The 21,574-nt window shown below is 48.8% G+C and overlaps 1 protein-coding gene across 3 annotated transcripts in view; it reads left to right on the top strand.

Moving 5' to 3' along the window:
* Nucleotides 1-21,574, top strand: part of Ak8 (adenylate kinase 8) — a 130,925-nt gene that overhangs the window by 87,832 nt on the left and 21,519 nt on the right. The window contains exon 12 of one of the 3 annotated variants that reach the window (XM_076569123.1): nt 9,793-10,655. The exons of the other annotated variants lie outside the window; for them this stretch is intronic. Coding sequence (XP_076425238.1) covers nt 9,793-9,895 — 103 coding nt within the window. The 3' untranslated portion in view covers nt 9,896-10,655. Of the gene's footprint in view, nt 1-9,792; nt 10,656-21,574 lie in introns of those variants that run through there. 3 annotated transcript variants of the gene reach the window in all.

Genomic DNA, 21,574 nt, shown 5'->3' with positions numbered 1-21,574 from the left:
TCTGCCCAACTTCATTCTCTCTAGGGCCCTTCAAGACCCACTGTCTTCTCTGGTAAAGCCATCTCAATTCCTTCCCCCTATGGAGTCCAGGCTCTCGTTAGATTAGAGGCCCAGTGCATTGCATCCAACCAGAACCAGGTTGGCCCTAGCTAGCAGTGAGTAAGACATCTGAGAAGATAAACATGCCTTCTGCAAGGCAGAAATCAGATTAAAGCAATCTCCTGCCTCAGGTGGAGAGTGACAGGTGACCTTTCACAGAATGGAGCCCAGGGTAGTTGGCATTTGAGTGGCGCCATGATGGAGATGCCCCCATTTGAGACAGACACGACGCTCAACCGTTAAGTTAAATTCATTTCCTGGAGACGGGCAAGCACCTGGCAATAGCAGCTGACTTGGGGAAATGGTGTTTGCTTTTCTTCACTCGGAGGAGACTCAGGAGACATCAGTGTGGACTTCAATTTCCAGCTTCCTCAGCGGTATTAAATAAAGTGCTGAACTGCTGAACCCAGCCTCCGGCGGGAAAGCCAGGACCCCAGCCAGACGCAGCAGCACATGGTGGGTTGTGGGAGGCCGTCCTTCCTAAATATCAGCTAAACCATTTCATATCAAAAACTTTTAAGGAAAGTCTTCCACAAATACAAGTGCAGCTTCACTTTCTTTATGAGATTGTGAAGCTCCGGACACCGCTGTCCCTGGTGAGATTCCAGATGCCCCTGCGTGGACGGGTGAGTCAGAGCCACCCACTCCAGGCTCCAGTGTGGCACCTCTGCTTCCCTCCTAGGCCCCTGCCTTTGGGGAGTATATTCTAGAAACAGGGACAGGGCCACATGCCAACGTTGTGCCAGGCAAGAGAGCTCAAGCTACCTCTTCCCAGCCCCTACTCCCTTTTTGTCCTGTCCACACGCCTCCGCTCACCTGCCCACTTCCTGTTTCCTAAACATGGTATTTCTCCTTTCAGAGCCCTGTGGGTTTTCACACAAATTCTGTCTTTCTAAAGGCCTAGCTCAAACAGCGCCTCCTAGAGGAAGCCTGTCTGATGCCTGTTCTCGCTCCACATAGGCCCAGAACGACATGAGTTGTTCTTGGTATGGCAGGTCAGTGGTTACGTCTGTGGAATGTTTGCTAGGTCAGCCCCTCTTGAGTCCTCAGCACACCAAAGGGAACAAAGCCCACTTTGCTTTGCCATCATGTGCTGACATTCTGGCAAGACACGCCAGGTTCTGTGGAGATGGGAAGGCAGATGGTTAGAAGGAAGAGGAAGGAAGTGTGTTGGATTGAAGGTGGCCAGGGAAGGCCTTTGTGACGTTAGACAGAGACTCGCAGGGGGAGTGGGGGAGGGGAGGACTGTGCCCTTTATGTCTCATTGTGTTTGTGAGTGCTAGGGCTTATACATTCGAAGTCTCTACCACTGAGCTACATTCCAAGCCCCTGTGTTTTTAACAGGATAGCTCAAGTTGGCCTGTGATATTACATACCTGTAACCTCAACACTAAGGGCTCAGAGGCAAGAGGATTGCTTAGAGTTCCTAGCCAGCTTGGCTGACATGGCAGACATGGCTCCTCCCAAGGCCTCTCTCCTTGGCTTTCGACTTGGCCTTCGTCCTCACATGATCACCCACCTGTGTGTGTGTGGCCCCGGTGTCTCTGCAGGTCTGGGTTCCCTCTTCTTACAGGAGCACTCCGAGCATGTTGGACTCAGCCCTGGGTTATCTTGTGTGTCTTCACCACCACAGCAAAGCTCTGTCTCTAAATACAGTTGCCCTCTGAGGTTCTGGGGGCTGGAGCTGGGTCATACCAATCTCAGGGGGCACAGCTCAGCACACAGAACACCCAGGAAGGATCTGTGTAAGTCTAGAGCTGGAGCAGTTTAATCTCCTGGCTCACCCATGCTCAGGGCAGTCATTCCTGGGGTCTAGAAGTGAACGCCAGCCATGTTCATTTCTTCGGTGGTTCCAAACATGACATGGCTGGACAGTGGCCCTAGATGTTCATATGGAGCAGTAGAAGGCTGAGAGCCTTGAGGGAATTTTGGTCAGAATGTTCTAAATAGATGGAGATTCCCCCTCCCCGACCCCCACCCTGCAATCATCCAGCTTTCCTCAGCATTTCCGAGCTTAGCTCTTTCTGAGAGGCCCTTGGTACATCCATCAGGGTTGCTTTGGAGGTTTTATTGAGAGCTTCCTGCAAGGCTTTTGCTCTATGCCCTTAGCTATCTACCCTATCAGACTCATCGGAATGTAGGGAGCCTCCCCCAACTTAGCCTTGCTGGCCTCAGAGAGGAGGCCCTAAGATGACTCACCTCACTGGCTCGTGTGGTGCCTGTTTCTAGGGCTGCCATGTTCTAGAAACTAAGCTCTGGCTTTAGTGGCCTTGGCCCTTCAGTATTTGTGAGGTGACTGGTAATCATGGGCCCTATTACTGTTCTTGACCCAACCCCCTGCCAATCTTGGTGGAGACCCTGTACGTTCCCTGGCACGTTTGCCGGGTCAGAGCTTGGGGTGGGCAGTTATCTGATGATAACCTGACTCAGTCAGGGGAACTGGCCGTCCTGCCTGTCCTAGGTCACAAACAGGGCCCGGGCCACCTTCCGGCCTCCCTGCCCATTCCCGCTACTTTGTCACTGCAAGCCCAGGGCACTGGGCTGGCTTTTCTCCTTCCATGACTCAGGTCAGAAAAGCCACACCCAGAAGTGCCCAGGCAGCAGCTGGTTCACCCTCCCCATGGCACTGAGGAAGAGATGGAGACTCAGAGGGACTAGGCCAGTCCCCCAGTGCTACTACTGTTGCGGATTTGGGGCGAGCCTCTTCCCCAGCTGGGAGCCTGCCAGTGGTCTGAGTTGTTTTGCCTTTGCTGTTAAATGTCATATTCTCCACGTGAGGGGCAGAGCTGCCCACCAGGCCTTCCCCAGTCCTTGTTTGCTTCCCTGCCCAGCCGTAGGGTGGGTTACGGCTGTGGATCTTGGGTGGACTGGATTTCATTTTACCTGGTGGATTCTCCATTGGTTGTTTTAGCTTTGTGCCAGATGTGGCACTGGGCAGGAAGCTCTGGGAGGGCCGCCCTCCCTCCCTCAACAATAATTAGCCTTGTAAGACTAATGGAGGAGATCGTGTCTAATTACCCCATTGAAGGCCCAATTATGCGATTAGCTATAAGCTAATGATGAGAAGAGCCTCTCATTTGCATAGCATTAAGTTAATTGCACCATAAGCGGAGGGTCGGGTGGGTGATGACGGCAGGATTGTGTTTCTGAAAGGCTCCTAATGACCAGAGAGGACTGTCTGCTGACAGCTTTATTAATTAACAGCGATCTGGTTACAGGCTGGAACGGCATGCGGCAGTCAGTGCAAGGCTAGGCTTCTTGGAAAACGAGGAATAGGGTGGGGGGGGGGGCTTGCTGCTGGTTCTCGGGCACAGCCCCTGCCAGGCTAGAGGCAAGCTCATGGGTGCCTGCAGGAATTATTCTGGAAAAGTGTTCCCACTCTTGCTGGGCCCCCCTGGCTGTTCCCTGACGTTTGTTTACTGTGCTTCTGTGTGAGCCAGGCTGGGGATCCGGCGCCACCTGTGGTCCCTGCCCAGGGAGCTTCCCCAGAGGGCCGATCTGCTGCCCAGCCCATTTCCCTGTGTGTGGAGTCAGCACCAACTATGTCAGCCTGGCTGCTCATGTTTGTCAGCGAGATGTTCACAGGGTGAATAATCTTGAGAGATCCTAAAACAAAGTTTCAAGATTCCTAAAGACTTGCAGGGGCCGGGAGCTCGAAAGTATGGGCCAGGGAGCAGCAAGCAGGGCCCTGCTGTATTGCGATTTTGATGCCTCCTCCCAGGAGGTTGGCCACCATGGATTTCCACCTTCCACTGTCCTTCTTCCCTCAGCTCGTCTGGCCTCTGGCCCCTGGCCTTAGGGAATCTGTCCTGGTCACTGTTTGGTGAATGAGTAATGAAAACCAACCAAAGCAGATGGATGGGCAAAGACCCAGTGGCTTCCTGGTGAGCTGTAAGACTGTAGCTTTTAACAAATAGAGTCACTGAGCCGGGCAGTGGTGGCGCACGCCTTTAATCCCAGCACTTGGGAGGCAGAGCCAGGAGGATCTCTGTGAGTTCGAGGCCAGCCTGGTCTACAAAATGAGATCCAGGAAAGACGCAAAGCTACACAGAGAAACCCTGTCTCAAAAAAAAAAAACAAAAAGAACAAAAACAACACAACAAATAGAGTCACTGGTACTTGTGGTCCATCCAGCTCGATCCCTCATCTACAAACTATTGTAACACCATCTGTACCTGGAGCCTATAAAACCCCCTAGGCACCAGGAAGTCTTACACTGTCACACATGTTTACAGGGCATCCGAATGCCCACTGTTGGCAGAGGGCTCAGTTGTTTTTAGCTTTTTCGCATAATAGATGTTGATGTAGCCACCATTGTTATATTTGCATTTGATTTAGGCTTCTTAGAAAGAATTTTCCTAAGAAGAAATAAATCTTTAGTTGAAAGGCTAAGTATTCGCTGAAAAAGAAACCTTAAAGGAACAATTGAAAATTAGTGATTTTAAACTTCTAAGTTAAGGTAGGAAAGCAATAAATCCAAAGACCATCAAGAAATTGCAATAAGCCAGGTGGTGGTGGCGGTGGCGGTGGCGCATGCCTTTAATCCCAACACTCAGGAGGCAGATGCAGGGGTATCTCTGTGAGCTTGAGGCCAGCCTGGTCTACAGAGTGAGTTCCAGGACAGCCAGAACCATTACACAGAGAAGCCCTGTCTCGAAAAACAAACTAACAAACAAAAGAAAGTGCAGGGATGAGCAGAGAAAAGTCCCGGCTCCCAGAGGCCAGAGGTCGGCTCTTCGACAGAATTAATAAGGTTGGGAAATTTCTAGCCAGATTGGTCAGTAGGAAAATAAAAGGATAAACAAGTTTATAATACAATAGAAATCGTTACACAATTCTTATAGAAGTGATTAAAATGATAAGGAAAAGGTTACCGATAACTTAGCACAGTCAATTTGGAAACATTAGCAAAAAGGACATATTTTTAGGAAAAATATCTTACAAATATTCACATAAAAAGATATAGAAAATCGAAACTGGGGATTGAACTTAGGCCCTTGAGGTGCTTTGTACCATGAGCAACCTCTACTTATAACTACAGAATAAATTAAACACAAATTTCCTCTCCCCCAAACACCAAGCCCATATAATTTTTATAAGGGAAATATACTAAGACATCTACAGTATCAGACATCTTTCCATGAATAAACTCTTTCTAGAAGATAGAGACTGAAGAAACATACCACAATGCATTTAGCAAGATTAATAGAAACTTACTGTAAAACCCAAGGGTAAGATATGGTAGAAAAGATACAAGACACTGAAATTCAATGTGATTCATAAATAGACTCGACAGCTCCTGAACAAAATATTAGCCAATTCAATCCAATCACATAAAAAGACATTCAAGGGCAGTTCAGGCATCAGAAAAGTTAGACTTGAACTCACCATAGTTAAGTCTGTCACAGTACATCCCTGTGTTCCCTTCTCAGGAGGCTGAGGGAGGAGGAGGATGGGTTCAAGGCCAGGCAGGGCCATAGGAGAGGACAGGCAAGGCAGACAGACAGATGGATTTACCAGAATAATAAGTTAAAGGAAAAAACGCATGGCTACTTAAAAGATGGAAATAAAACATTTGATAATATTAAATGCAAAACATCACTGGCTATAAATGGAAAGGAATTCTTAACCTGCTTTAGAATATTTTCCCAAACTGTACTGTCTCTGTATTGCTGTGAAGAGACACCATGACCTCTGCAACTCTTATAAAGGAGAACATTTAATTGGGGCTGGCTTACAGTTCAGAGGTTTGGTCCATTGTCATCATGTTGGGAAGCATGGCGGCGTGCAGGCAGACATGGTGCTGGAGAGGTAGCTGAGAGTTTTGCATCCAGATCAGCAGACAGCAGGAAGAGAGAGGGTGCACTGGTCCTGGCTTGAGCATCTGAAACCTCGAAGCATGCCCCCAGTGACACACTTCTTCCAACAAGGCCACACCTCCAATAATGCCACCCTCTATGAGCCTTTGGGGACCATTTTCATTCAAAGCACCACATATACCAAACAGCCCTCATTGGGGAAATGTTCAAAGCACGTGTTTTAAAATCAAGTTTGAGATGGTTTCCATTTCTACCATTTCTATGATACACTACTAAATAGTGAAGCATCAATAAGAAGAGTAGATGATATGGAATACAAGAACCAGAAGCCCCTGTCTGTAGAACTATATTTGTTTACATTCAGAAAACCCCAGAGAGTCTATGACAGGGCTGAGGATGTGGCTCAGTTGGTAGAGAGCTTGCCTACTCATGAAGCCAGGTTCAATCCCCAGTGCTGCATGAAATTGAGTGTGAAGCTGCATGCCTGTAGTCCTAATCACTTGGAAGTGGGGGCAGGAGGATCAGGAGTTCAAGGTCACCCTAAGCTATATACAGAGTTGGAGGATAGCCTTCTATACATGAGACCCAGGGTATCTTATGGACTTCTCCATTTACTGCAAAGATACTGTTTGAATGGGGAGGGCTGGTGAGATGGCTCAGTGAGTACTTACCCTGCAGCTTGATGACTTTATTTCAGTCCCCAGAACCCATGCAAAGGGGGAAGGAGAGAACTGACTCCACAAAGTTGTGCCCTGACCTCCACACGTGTGCCCCCATACCATATGCACACAACAATGAATAGTCTAAGATTCTGGATGCTATGTTGCACACCTTTAATCCTCACTTAGGAGGTAGAGCAGGTGAGTCTCTGAGTTCCAAGCCAGCCAGGGCTGTGGAGTGAAACCCTGGGGATGGGTAGTAGAAGTTTTTTGAGCTCATTCTGTGGTTTATGTAGAAAAGCAAAGCGTCGAGAACATTCCAGAAGAAAGGCAAGGTGGGAGGGTTTGCCCTACAAGCACCAAGGCTGATTTGAGACAGTAGTGCCAGCACTAGAATAAACTCTCTAGCCACCGTGATGGAGTACAGAGCCCAGAAGCAGCTCACACCCGTGAGTATCCTTGATGTGGACAGAGTGAGAAGCACAGACCAGTGTGAAAAGATGAGTTTCCCAATGAATGAGGCCAGAACAGTTGGGTATCCATATGGGTAAAAGCTGAATTAGACAGAATCTGTACAGAGTGGATGTCTTCCCAAGTCATTCATAAACCTAAATTGGAAAGAAAAAGGAGTATAGAGTTGTTAGAACAAAGGGGCGATGGATTGTGATCTCGGAATAGAGCAGACATCCTAAAACAGGCTTCAGAGAAGAGGCCAGTCCGTCTCACAATCTGAGAACTGCTATCTGGGCAAAAGGTGGGGGTATTCATTACTTTTCTTCTGCTGTGGCAAAATAGCTGGAAAAGCAGTTTCAGGGAGGAATGGTGATTTTGGCTCATGTAGTTTGAAGAGACAGCAGCAGGAGCCTGAGGCAGCTGGTCACATTGTACCCACACTCAGGAAGCGGAGAGAGATGAATGCTGGCATTTGGCTCACTTTCTTGTTCCTAGTCACTCAAGGACTCCATGGAATGGTGCCACCCACAATTAGGAAAGGGCTTTCTGTTCAAATAAGCCTCTTTACACACAAAAGATGCATCCTGAGGTTTGTTTCCATGGTGATTCTTTTTGTTTGTTTTGTTTTCTTTTGTTTTTTCTGAGACAGGGTTTCTCTGTGTAGCTTTGTGCCTTTCCTGGATCTTGCGCTGTAGACCAGGCTGGCCTCAAACTCACAAAGATCTGCCTGCCTCTGCCTCCCGAGTGCTGTGATTAAAGGCGTGTGCCACCATCGCCCAGCTCCATGATGATTCTAAACCCTATTAGGTTGACAATCACAATTAACCTTCCCAGGACCGGCAAAGTGATTCAACAGGTAAAGCTGCTTGCCACCAAGCCTGATGACCTGCGTTCAATCTCTGGGACCTGCATGGTAAAAGAACTGACTTTCACAACTTATCCACTGACTGCTATACATGTACCATGGCATCCTCACATGCACTCTCCACCACACACACACACACACACACACATACACACATAATTTTAGAAAGTCATAAACATGTAACAGTTCTTGTTTTTGTTTGATGATTCAGGGCTTTCACTTAGCTCAGGCTAGTCTTGAACTTACAGCATAGATACAGATGACCTTGTACCCTTGATCCTCCTGCCTCTACTTCCCAAGTGCTAGGATTCTAAGTGTGCCACCACATCAAGCCTGTGCAAATTTTCAAGTGGGGAAATACTGTTTTCCTCTCATCCCAGACCTCTACTCTTCCCCAGAAGTAACCTCTATTAATAATTTCTAGAGTGTTCTAGAAAATTCTTCTGCATAAATATTAATCTATACATTTGTCTTTATGTTGACACAAAGCATCCATAGGTCAGTCACCTTTTTTTTTTTTGTTTTGTTTTGTTTTGTTTTTCCAGACAGGGTTTCTCTGTGTAGTTTTGCGCCTTTCCTGGAACTCACTTTGTAGATCAGGCTTGCCTCGAACTCACAGAGATCCACCTGGCTCTGCCTCCCGAGTGCTGGGATTAAAGGCGTGTGCCACCCCCACCCCCACCCCCGGCACCTTTCTTTGCAGTACCACAGTGTTCTGTCCTGTGAATGAGTTTGGCCAGGTCCCTGTCGGACAGTGTTTGTACTGCATTCTTCCTTTCACTTTGCAAGTAGTGCTACAGTCAATGTCCCGTATGTGTGGCTGTGTGTTCAGAAACTACCTCTGAATATCTGGAAGTGGAATTACCAAATTGTGTCATGCATGGGTTCCACCCCATGCAGAGAGCTCCTGGTGTGCTGTGAGGACAAAGAACCACACAACCAAAGGTAGCATGTGCTCCAGAAATGGCTGTGTCCAAGAGCCAAAGGCTGCCTGCGTGTTTAGGGACACCAGGCTGCAAGACTCAGGAACATTTAAATAGCAGCGTGAGCAATGGCCTGGGGCTGGCAGTCTGCAGCCCAGGTTAGTGGTTCCTTCAGCTCTGTTGAATTCCCACCCCCAGGCTCCAGCTGTAGAAACGTCTGACAGCATGAAACTTAGACTCTAGGAAGCTTAATTGTACCCGAGGAGCAGTGATGGGTTTTAAATGTGTCTATGTGTCTAAGTGTTTTCTTTTCGAATGCCTGCACACCCACAGCAGTTGCTGTGTGTGTGTGTGTGTGTGTGTGTGTGTGTGTGTGTGTGTGTGTGTGTGTGTGTGTGCATACTCACCCTTCCCTGTGGTTCATATATGGAGGCCAGACATCAAGGTTGGGTATCTTTCTCTATTGCTTTCCACCTTTAAATTTTTAAAATTATTTTAATGGGTGTTTTTCTGCATGTATGTCTGTGCCCCATGTGTGTGCACTGCCTGTGGAGGCCAGAAGAGGGTGTTGTATCCCATAGAACTGGAGTGTTAGAGATAGTTGTGAACCACTATGTGGGTGCTGGGAACTGAACCTGGGTCCTCTGCACAAGCAGCAAGTGATCTTAACCACTGAGCCATCTCTGTAGTCCTATCCACCTCAGTTTTGAGACAGGATCTCACTGAAGCTGGAGCTGGCCATTTCAGCCAGACTGGCTGACCAGCAAGCTCCAGAGATCTGCCCGTCTCTGCCTCCCAAGCACCGGAGTTATTACGTAAGCCGCTTTCACATGGCTGCCAGGGACCCGAACTCAGGTCCTCGAGCTTGCGCAGCAGGTGCTTTACCCACAGAGCCATCTCTCTGGCCCCCGTAGTTACTTTTTAATGTATATGTAGAATATTTAGCTACTAACAATTATTATTTTCACTTTTAGCACTTTGAATGGCCAGCCCCAAGCAATACAAGACTGGCTGGGAAATACTAGGGTGGATCATGAAAAAAGGCTCTGTTTGTGGAGATGTACACCGCCACCTTGAGAAGGTGGGAGCTGATGGGCATCAGTCATCTGTGGGGGATGGGCATAAGGCAGAGCTAACTCATGGTGGGCATGGGTCCCTTGAACCTGGTCAGCTCTGCTCTTTACTCGGTTTCTATTGCTGTCCTGTGGGGTGAGGGAGGGGGACAGATAAGGGGTCTTGAACATGCCAAGACTGTGAATCCTTTTGGAGAACAATCCTGGAGTCAGGCAGCCGAGTCTGAATTCATGTCAGTAAACAGATGTTCAGCGACCGAGTGCTGTGTTCTAGAGCAGCCCTCATCAGAGCTCTTCTGAGTGACCAGGACATACAGACCAGCTCTCTAGGCCAGTGCATGTGAGCTGGTGGCAGGGCAGACTTCTGGAGCTGCTGGACCCCAAGGATGAGCAAGAAGCTCACGGGGAGGAGAGATCATGGCCTGTCAGAAGAAGGGATAGGAAAGGCCAAGGTCGAGGACATAACCAGCCCCATCTCCCTGGCTTACTTCACCATGGAGCCTCAGTTTCTTCATCTCCAGTGTGGGATCAATAGTGCACGCTGTGGGCCGCTGCAGAGGGCATGAATGAAGCAGTGTACACGGACGGTAGTGAGCTGTAGCAGTCGTCCATGGAGAACAGGATTAGCCAGTAGACCCCAGGGGGAGCCCCGATGTCTCCATTGGAGAGCTGGTACTGCTGTCAAAAGAATGGGAAGTCTTTTTACTTCATCATCCCACTTCCGCAGCTATAAGAGGGCAGCCTTCTCTCCTGAAACATGCTAGGTGAGTGAAGAGTCCTATGTAGGAGGAGGCAGAGCCAGAGGAAGCCCTTCCTTAGCTCCCAGCCCCGCCACCATCATCCTACGCTGTGGAGATCTTTCCCGTTAATGGCCCCAACCCCTGTGGCTGCCCTGGATTGAAATGTCAGTCACTTTAGCTGCCCCTGGTCAAACATGTTCAGTTGTCATCTGCCAGGTGCCCACGGCAACCACTGTGGCATAATAGAGACAAACACAGCACTGAACTGGAACATGATGGGTCCGGAATTATGTATTTAATTCACAGTTTGAATAGAGTGCTCATAAAATCTTGATCATGATAGAGAGGCTAATAAACACTTCAGATCATAATGATCTGGGTGTTTGGGGGGTGGCTTGGGGAAGCAGTTAGTTTTAAAGTGGTTAGAGACAGAGAAAATCAGCCAGGCAGAACTCTCCAGACACCAATCCAAGGAGTTGTCTATGTGGGCTTGGTAATGATCTTGAGTGAGCCATATTATGGGTATGTGGATGTTAATTTGAAAGGCACACGCATGGAGGGTTGCGCTGCTGTGTGTGGGCATCGCCCTGCGCCTTGTGCTACTTAGTGGCAGGTGCAGCTTGCCAGAAGGCATCAACATTCAACAGCATCGGCGAAGCATTGCAAAGCCTGAGCCCAGAGGGCAGCCAGGGGCGACTTCAGCTCAGCAGGCCGCATGTGTACCATGGTGTCGGGGAGGAGCTGTCCAGGGTAGAGAATGTGCCCCAAACCACTGTCCTGTGGTCTCTGGGATTGGGTGGAGTTGCTGTGTGGATGGGGAAAGCCCTGCAGACTTGGTGTAGCACAGGTTCCAATCTTGTTTTTGCACATACTGACCACATGACATGGGGGGGGGGGCTCACTCTCCTTTTCTGCAAAGCAGGGTCCGTAATGTGCACCTGTGGTAGGAGGTGAGTTACCAAAGCCCATTTTGAGCTCTGAAGTAAGGGGACCATCCACCAACTCATGTGGCCAGAAAGATGTCAAGAACAGAAAGATTCTGTCAAGAATAGGATCTTGCTGTGTAGTCCATTGGAGCTGGCCTGGAATTTGTGATTCTCCAGCCTCGGCTTCCTGAGTTCTAGGATCATGGCTGTGAACCACCACAGCCAGCTGAGAAAGAACCGGAATCATGTCAGCAGGGTTGTTGGCCTTGGGGTGTGTGTGTGTGAGAGAGGGAAGTTCAGGTTTGACTTACGCTTTGGAGAGGGGATCCCTGGCCACTGATCCAGACGACACTGGTTTATGAGCCATAAGACAGGGGAAGGTTTCAAAGAATTTGGTTACCATGAACAGCAAGTTTTAAAGTGAGCAACATGATTGCTTAATGGGTGGTTTGGAAAGCTGCAGAAGCCTTTCTCCCCCGACCCCCTACTGGCCCTGCACCCTGCTTATGGTGAGCTGAGCCCCCCTGCAGCCTCCTACCCTAGGTGCCGTGGAAGGTTGCAGATCTCATCTTCTGCCCTGGAAGCTGCCTAGTCCAGCAGTTCTCAACCTGTGGGTCCAGACCCTTTCGAGGGGGTCGCATATCGATATCCTGAGTATCAGGTATTTACATTGCAATTCATAACATTAGCAAAATTACAGTTATGAAGTAGCAACGAAATAACTATGGTTGGGGGTCACCACAACATGAGGAGCTGTATTAAAGGGTCGCAGCCTTAGGAAGGTTGAGAACCACTGGGCTAGTTTGAAGCCTGAGTGGTTCCCTCCTGGGGATAATCTTGTGTATGAGACTGAGCTGTTGTTTCTCTGTCTCCTCAGAAAGGGAAGAAAAGAAAAGAAATCAGAACTCAAAGGGACTGGGGGGAATGTGCACAGAGGTAACTCTCAGCCTCTGTAAAGGGGTCCATTTGAGGAAAAAGAAAACAAAACAAAAAACCCAAAAAACAAACAGAATGAAACAAAAAACCCCACTGCCAATCAGTCCCACAAAACAACAAACCCTCTGCTTGGAAATCCTTGAGGATGGGGGGTGCTCACTGGCCAGATGACTGTGGAGTTCGGGGCTCCTGGGGTTCTCTGATTGCGGGAGTCAGAAGGCAGCTGCTACTGATGCTCCTACTGTGATAACGTGGGATTTCCAAAAGGACAAACGTTTTACTGACTGAGATGTCTCTCCAGCTCAGGATTAGTGCTGGGAAAGCTCAGACTGTGTCTCCTGCAGAGCTCTGTCCATTGCATGCTGAATAGTATTTATGGAAGCAGAGAGAGAGAGCAGGCCTGTCTAGGCTATGCGCAGAGCCTGAGGAGGAGAGGTCAGGTGATACAGGGAGGGGCCGCAAGGCCTAGCCCACGAGGGACTCTCATGCAGGCTCTGATTGTCTCAGCACTGTGGGAACTCTGATAAATACGAGTCAATAGTTCGGGGACAGGGAGGCCGAGGAGGTCTGTCTTGGAGGAAATGAAAAGAGGTGGATGCAGATGCCATGCCGAGCCCCCATGGATGCTGTTCTGATTGCCTTCTGCAGCGATATTGGCCCTCTGTGTCAGCCCTCTGTGGCTGGGGTCTGTCCACTGCCTCCTGATCCTGCAGATGAGATTCTTGAGCTGATACACTTTAGTTAGTGGACATTTGTGGCAGGCCCTGTCCCAGGAACTAACAACAAAGCAGGGCAATGAAGGTGCATTCTGCCCCTGCAGGGGCAGATAATAAACAAGAACCACGTGTCCCTGTCTCCAAAGAGACAAAGTGAGAAGTGTGGACTCAGGGGCAGAGTGTCATCTCAGCAGAGTCCTAGAGGTGGCCCTGTGGTAACTCAGGACAGGGACACCCTAGGCTAAGAGCTGGCCTGTGTGGAGCCAGGACCAGCAGAGAGGCCTGTGGCCGGGAGTGTGAAGTGAGGACCAGGAAGGCCAGAAAGGCACCTGGCTGACAGACACCTGGCCTGAGCCAGGCTGTCACACAAGGGTGGGTTATTAGTAGGCCATCCAAAGCAAGACCAAGAATGTCAGAGCTGGATCAGGTGGACCTAGTAGGAAGGTCATTCTTCTTTTGATTGGCCTGGTGGCCTTGGGCCCCTCCTTCTGAGCTTCCTGGAGCCAGTCACAGAGTTGATTCAGCAGGCCACAGAGTAAATATGACCACAAGTACATCGTGCTTTCTCCCATGAAAGGAGATGCTACAAAAGTACACACCCTGGGACATCATGCACGTGGAATGTTCTGGATTCACAGGCAGAAGGCAGGGCATCTGTGGCAGTGGAGAGGGTGGGCATGTGGCATGATGAACATACTGGCTGCCACTAACTTGCACCTGTAAAGTGACTTGTTTTACAGCCTGTGGGTTTCATCTTAGTTAAAAAATAAATGCTGAGGGCTGGTGAGATGGCGCAGGGTGTGGAGGCCCTTGCCGCTTAGTCTGACCCCTTGAGTTTGATCCTCAGGACACACATAGTAGGGGGAGAGAACAGGCGTCCACAAGTGATCTGCTGACCTCTGCACCACATGGTATGGCTCACGAGCGCACACAAACACACAACACACACACACACACACACACACACACACAGCATAATTTTAATTTTAAAGGTTTGTAAATTGATAAAGCCTGACATGGCGACACACACCTGTAGCCTTAGCATCAGGGAGATAGAAACCAGAGGATCAGGAATTCAAGGTCAGCCTGGACTATGTGAGTCTAAAGGCAAGATAACAGAACGGAACTGTGGATGATGACCAGACGTGCTTGGAGAGAGAGTGAGAGGAGGTGTGCTAACACAGCTAAGCCCCTTCGAAGACACTGCACTGGGGCCAACAGCCTGAGACCCTTTACCCCCCAGTAACAGCAACTGCCCCACCCATAGTGTGGGGCAGCTCTGCCATCTGCATCCTGCCTTCACAGAACCAGGTGCAGTGTCTGTCTCACCAGAGAGTGTCAGTGGTCACCACTCCCACTGGACATTAAGTGGCCTGCACGTGGCCTGCCTGTACCGGGGATGTGACCTGGGAAAGCTGGCTGGTTACTGCAAGGCCTAGCTCCCATTCTTATCCAATGGGAGACAGTGGTGCCCAGCACCTTCTGGGAAAGACTCCAGAGATGCAGACAGCTGTGGGATGTGCTCTCCCACAGTCAGTGCTGAGGATGGAGGCTGGCGACCACACAGGCACTTTGTGGGAAGGTTACCAAAAGAAGAGATGTGTGCCACCCCCTCCCAACCCTTAGTTACAGGTAATTTGTGTGTCCAGCCCCCTTGTTCCTTTCTCCATAATCTGTCACACATAATTTTGTGTGTGTGTGTGGTCCTGGGTATTAAACCCAGGGCCTTGTGTCTGCTAGACAAACACTCTACCACTGAGCTACCCCTCCCCCATCACACATCTTAATCTTTTTTGTTTTCAAGGTCTGATCGTTTCTTCCTTCCTTTCTTTCTTTCTTTCTTTCTTTCTTTCTTTCTTTCTTTCTTTCTTTCTTTCTTTCTTTCTTTCTTTCTTTCTTTCTTTCTTTTCTTTCTTTCTTTCTTTCTTTCTTTCTTTCTTTCTTTCTTTCTTTCTTTCTTCTTTCCTTCCTTCCTTCCTTCCTTCCTTCCTTCCTTCCTTCCTTTCTTTCTTTCTCTCTTTCTTTCCTTCTCTCTTTCTTTCTTTCTTTCTTTCTTTTTTTTTTTGAGACAGGATTTCTCTGTGTAGCTTTGGAGCCTGTCCTGGGACTTGCTCTGTAGACCAGGCTGACCTCGAACTCATAGAGATCTGCCTGACTCTGCCTCCCGAGTGCTGGGACCAAAGGCATGTGCCATCACACCGCCTGGTTTGGTCTGATCATTTCTTTGTTACTGTTTTTAACTGGACTTAGAAGTGGCTCTCAGCGAGGACAGCCTACATCTCTTGGCAATCTATTCCTGGTATTTTTCTTTGGCTTCCTTTATTGTTTTGGGCAAAAGTTTAGCATATTTGGCAGCCTCCTTATTTTTTCTTAGTGTGCTGTTTCTTCAATATGTTGACATTTGTGTTGCAGGACAGGGGAGGAACAAGACGCAGCCGAGTCTTGGTCCAGGGTCTCTTTCCTTCTCTAAGGCTTTCTGACAACAGCAGACGTCATCATCGTTAGAGAGACTGAAAACTCCTGATTCTGGGGCTCTCCTGGGCTGCAGCTGCTGAGGCACAGCAGTATACATCAGTCCAGGAGTATCCCGCTCCTCCCTCCAGCAATGACCAAGTTGAGAGCACTCAGGTTGCCATCCACAGTGCATCCACAAAAAGACGGGCACTTCCTCTCTCCAGTGCTCCTCGGTCTGGAACAGGAATGCCTCTTTCTCTACAGCAGGTGCACTCTGCTGTGGGTGAAGATGCCTTGCCCCGTGGGAAAACCTGGTTTGTTGTTCCCACCACTGATTTGGACAACATAACCCTCCACTCTTTATCAGCATCTACTTCTGTGGCCATACACTTCTAGAAAGCACGAAGTTTGTGTTCCCCATGAGTTTCTGACAGCCTGTGGCTGGAAAGGAGATACTCAGCTTCATTTTGACAAGGTCGACCATTTAGGAGGTGCCATGAAAAAGTATATTTTAATCTTTCTTTTTCTTAATTCTAGTGAAAACATATTGCATTTTATTTTACCTTTAGTTTTTTCCTTGGGGAGGAAAGTGTTTATTTGGCTTACAGTTCTAGTCTATTACCAAGGAATACCAAAGCAGGAATTCAGGGCAGGAACTGAGAGGCAGGAACTTAAATCGGTGCCATGGAGGAACACTGTTTACTGGCTTGTTCTCTATGGCTTGCTCATCTTACTTTCTTACACAACCCAGGACCACCTGTCCCGGGATGGCATCACCCCCAAATCATGGGATCCACTCCAGGTTCCAGGATGGTGTCTGATGTCTGTATGGAAGCAGCCGTGGTGAGCAGCCTAAGCATGGCTGGCCTGAGGAGATTCCCTGGGGAGGCACTGGGGAGGTGTTTGTTGAATGAATGAGTAACAGTGGTTGATTTCCCATCCTTAAGGCATTGAGCTGTACTGAGCTGTCCTCACTTTCTCACCAGTCCCCTTACACCTGGCACTTGGCTCAGACCCATCCTGCCTCTGTCTGTCCTTAGAGTCTAGCAGCTGTATATCCTTGTTCTCTGTCTGTCTACTTCTGTGGCAGAAGGACACTGGCACCGTATCAGGGGGTTTTCTAGGAGACAGAGGTGTCCCTTGGGCCCTGTATGCCTTAGTTCTGTCTCTGAGGGTAAAGCACCGTGTAGCATGCTTGAGGCATTAGGTTTGGTCCTCAGCAAAGGCAAAGCCAGACCATTCAATTCTACGGCAAGGAGAGAGTCTGGTCCAGAGTGTGCCACCCCACCCCCACCCCCCCACCCCGCTGTGTGTGCTTGTGTGCTGGTCTTGTTATCTAAAACTGGTACTTTTCCTTTTTAAAAGATTACCTTTGGGGGCTGGGGAGGTGGTTCAGCAGTGTAGAACACTGGCTGCTCTTGACCTGAGTTTTGTCCCCAGCACCTGCGTAGTGGCTCCCCACCATCTGTAACTCCAGTTCCAGGGGATCGCTCCTCTTCTAGCCTCCATGGGCATGGCACTCACATAATGCACATACATCCATGCAAGCAAAATGAACTAAACTATGAACACATGAACTAAAAATAAGTATTTTAAGAGAATAAATATAAAATGTGGTGATATGGTGTGTACCCTAATAAACTTGCCTGGGGATCAGAGGACAGAGCCAGCCACTAGATTAGAAATAGAAGCCAGACAGTGGTGGCACAGACCTTTAATCCTATCACTTGGGAGGCAGAGATCCATCTGGATCTCTGTGAGTTCAAGGCCACACTGGGAAAAAGGGTCAGGCAGTGGTGGCACACACCTTTAATCCCAGCACTTGAGATCTCATGTCTCTGCTTGGGAAGCACACACGCCTTTAATCCCAGGAAGTGACATGGCTGGGTGGAGAATGGTATACAAGGCGTGAGGAGACAGGAACTGAGCAGCAGTTCAACTGAGACCCACAGGGGTGAGGACTCAGAGGCTTTCAGTCTGAGGATTTGTGAAAACAGGATTGGCTGAGGAGTTGGCGAGGTGAGGTTGGCTGTGGCTTGTTCTGTTTTTCTGATCTTTCAACTTTCACCCCATTATCTAGCTCTGGGTTTTTTATTAATAAGACCATTTAGAGATTCGTGTTACAACAGAATAATCTCTTCGGGCTCAGGGTGCGGCTCGGAGTGGCAGAGCATTTATCCAGCAGATGGTTCCCACTCCCCACACCCCATTACAACCACAGACATCTTTCTCTGAGGATTTTATGGCTAATGTTTTTCCTAACTGTAGAAACAGCAAAGTCACACTGTCAATACAGCAAATAGGCCTGTATAAGGTAGGCGGCCTCTTGGTTGTCCTCTTTCCTATCCCGCCCCACCCCCACTTGTTCTGATCCCCTGGGCACTGCACATCTGTCCAGGTTTACTTCCCTTGTGAAGCAAAATCAGACCATTATCATCTGTGCCACCACACAGCTTTCAATATTTTTCAGGTTTTGTTTCTGTATTTTGAGAGTCTCACACTATAACCTAGGCCAGCCTCAAACTCAGCATTCCACTCAAACTTCGATTGGCAAACTGACAAGTTTTGTTGGGTTTGCCTACAGAGTATAAGTGAGGGACTACTTACAGGATTATGGGTGACCTCATCAGTCCACCCCAGCATGGTGCCGGTGTCTCTGTCACTACTAGGTGGAACTCCCCTGCTCCAGTCACCCTCCACACACTGTATTTGCTAGCATCTCCTGAGATCACATATAGCTGGGGTGGGGAGTGGCAGGAGAGTGGCTAGCATCTCAGGTGAGGGTCTAATGACCCTCCTCACCCCTCCTTCTATGAGGGAACATCAACAGGCTGTATCCTAATCAATGGCTGTTCTTCTCTGAGGATACCATTCTACAGGATCATATAATTTTGCTCTTGTGCAGCTAATATACTTAGAAGCAGTTCTGAGTCAAGATGTTTGAACTCTTTCAGGCCTCAGTTTCCCCATTTATGCGATGGGAATACCATTTGTCTTACAGGATGACATAGGTAGCATCTTCAAAAAATCTAAGACAGTGTACCTGGTAAATGATAGTTTGGTTTAATTTTTAAGCCAAAATATGTTAAACCCAGCTTGACCACCAATTGCTGGTAACATTTAAGCAGAGGCCCCAAGTGGCTGTTGAAAACCAAGTTAACATTGCTGCTTTAGTTTGTAATTGAAGTGGCTGCTGTCTGGGTTCTTCGTACCTGTGGCCACTGGGTTTGTGCCACCTAGTCCAGGAGAGGCCCTGTGCACATCACCAGACATCCTTCTGGCTGCCAAGACTGTCCTTGTAGATAGTACCAGTTGCTTAATTTGACAGCACAGTGTGATTGGGGAGCAAAGGTTGACCCCTGCTATGAGGTGCAGGGAGGGGAAGGGTAGAGAAAAGGGGTGGGGTCAGGCCCCAGGTGGCAGGCTCTATTGAAACACACTTAGCAAAAGCCCAAGACATGGGGTTTATTCCAAGTCGGTCCAAATACTAAGCCTGGGATTCGCTCCACTACCGCTCAACTCTAGCATCATCCTCACCCTGCCGTAAGTGAGTAAACTATGGCTTCTTACTATCATGCTGCTTTGCCCTCAAGCAGGATGTCACTGATGATAAGTCTGTGACAGGGTAAGATGCTGGCACCGTCCAGGCCTCCCCATAGCTGGGCACATGGGTACATGCAGGAGCCAGAGTGCAGGGTGGTTGATCACGCAGGCTTTTAGTTTGTTCATGTGCATGTATGATTGTGTGCATGTCTCTCTCTCTCTCTCTCTCTCTCTCTCTCTCTCTCTCTCTCTCTCTGTGTGTGTGTGTGTGTGTGTGTGTGTGTGTGTGTGTGTGTGTGTGCGCGTGCGCGCACACTTTCATTTATAATTCTCTCATATGAAAGTCAGAATTGGCTTGGAAGCCTAGAGACGACAGTAGGATTCTGGAGACGGACCAGTCAGTCTATATGGAGGGGAGCTGGGAAACTTCAGAGTGGGTGGAGTCTGAAGGCAGCCCCTCCCTCGGGCATCCCTGATCTGCAACCCTTTCTCACCTCCTCTCAGCCCTCCTCTTCCCAGTGTGCCAGGGTCTTTTCATGCCTGGGATGGGTACAGTTGCTTTCTGCCCATTTCCCTTCTTGAGCTTTCCAAGCATCTGGTGGCAGACATTCAAGTTTGAGTTCAAGTTTGCCATGATCTGCATTTAATGAAGCCCCGAGTGGCTGCCCTGTGCCAATGGACAAAGTCAGGCCTAAAGGAGGCACTTAGAGTGGGAAGTTCCCCAGGTGGGCTGCTCTGCAGGGGGGGGGAACCCCTGGACTTTGGATGTGGACTGGGCTGGGGAGGGCTCACAGGGTAGAAACAACACGGTGTTGCAGAACTGGGTTCCTACCTCCCCTGCACAAAAAGGGGGTCAAGTCCCAAGGGTCCCCAAGGTCATGAAGTCAGCATCTGGAATGAGTGTCTCTAGTAAAACAAAAGGTGATTGACCACGTGCTGAGCCCTTTTAATCACCTAATGGCTGGGGACCTTTGGGTTCCTAGGTTTCTGGTGAGGCCAGGCCAGACACTGTAACGACACCCAGGTTTGGCCTAGCTTCTCCACATTACAGCCACAACACTGACGCAGACAATTGAAGTATTTGAGAACAATGAAATATGCATGGCTATCTGTGACAGCCCCGCAAAGTCGGGCAATTAGCTGCGTAATCTGAGAGGGGAGCCGGGCCTCAGCAGCCCGAGGCTCCCCATTAGTTAAATGCATTTTGTACGTCCTCATCCCATCAAATCAACTAACACTTCCTTTAATTGGTTCATGAATTATACAGCCGCCCCCTGCATTATAATTTAATCGCCTGTAAACATTCATAGGGCCCCACCAGTAAAGTGTATCGGCGCTCATTAATTCGTTAATTCCAGCAGATGGAAGGGGAGCTGGGACGAATGGTTTCGGAACAGAGCGCCTTGGGCAATGGAAGAAGGGAAAAAAGGTGGGGGGCCACTTAGGTTTTTTTTCAGGGCTGTCAGAAACTCAATCTGTGAGCTGTCAGCAGCCCGGGCCAGTCCCCACCCCCTCCACTTCCTAGACTGCAGGGAAGTGACTGGTGGATTCATAGGGAGGCTTGTCAACTGGCTTTAAACATCAAGCCAGCGGGTAAACCGGGCCCAATGTAAATTAATTCTTGTCTTACGGCCCCCCCTCTCTGTCCCCATGAATATTTCATGGCGGGCGGCATAAATATTAATTCTAATAGCTCTGCACAGTGGTTATTATTTCTGTTTTATGACAAATATTCATAAAATATTCAAGACCCTTTTTTAGAACATTTACACACTTGATTGTGAATTTTCCCAGTTTCCTGGGGACACTGTAAACATATTGGGGTCCTCTTGATGGACTCTTCCCCCTTAATTAATACCACTGGCTATTAATATTTAATCAGGCTTGGGTTTTTTTTTTTCCAGAAGTAAAGCCTGTTACATTGCCGAGCCAAAGGGTATTTTCTTCCCTTTCTGTCTGTAAAATGGGAGATTTCTGCCCCCGCCGCCTAAGACTCTGACCCCTGGATGGGCTGACGGAGGATGGCCTCCTTACCTTTATTTTGAAGACCTTATCTATTTCTTTTTAACCAAGTGTCTAGAGACAGCCCAACTAACTGTAGTGAAATTCTTCAGGAGAGAGCTGTTGCTGTTTTTATGCAAGGATTTAACATAATTTTGGAGTAATTAAAGTGTGGGTTTAAGAAACGCAGTGGCTGATTCCTTAGGCAAGACAGTCGTGGTTGGGGGTGAGCAGTCTTTTACAACCTGCATGGTTTGTCTTTGGCCCCAAGAGGCAGCTAGCGATGTGCCACCGTCCTCCATGAGGGTGCGGAGTGACTCAGTCCTTGGGCAGCCACAGAGGAGCCTGAACAGTTAAATCCAGCTAC

The sequence above is a fragment of the Peromyscus maniculatus genome, chromosome 4, assembly GCF_049852395.1.
Source record: "Peromyscus maniculatus bairdii isolate BWxNUB_F1_BW_parent chromosome 4, HU_Pman_BW_mat_3.1, whole genome shotgun sequence".
Classification (NCBI taxonomy): Eukaryota; Metazoa; Chordata; class Mammalia; order Rodentia; family Cricetidae; genus Peromyscus; species Peromyscus maniculatus.
The sequence above is the reverse complement of the archived record's forward strand: the minus strand, read 5'-3'. Positions and strand labels throughout refer to the sequence as shown.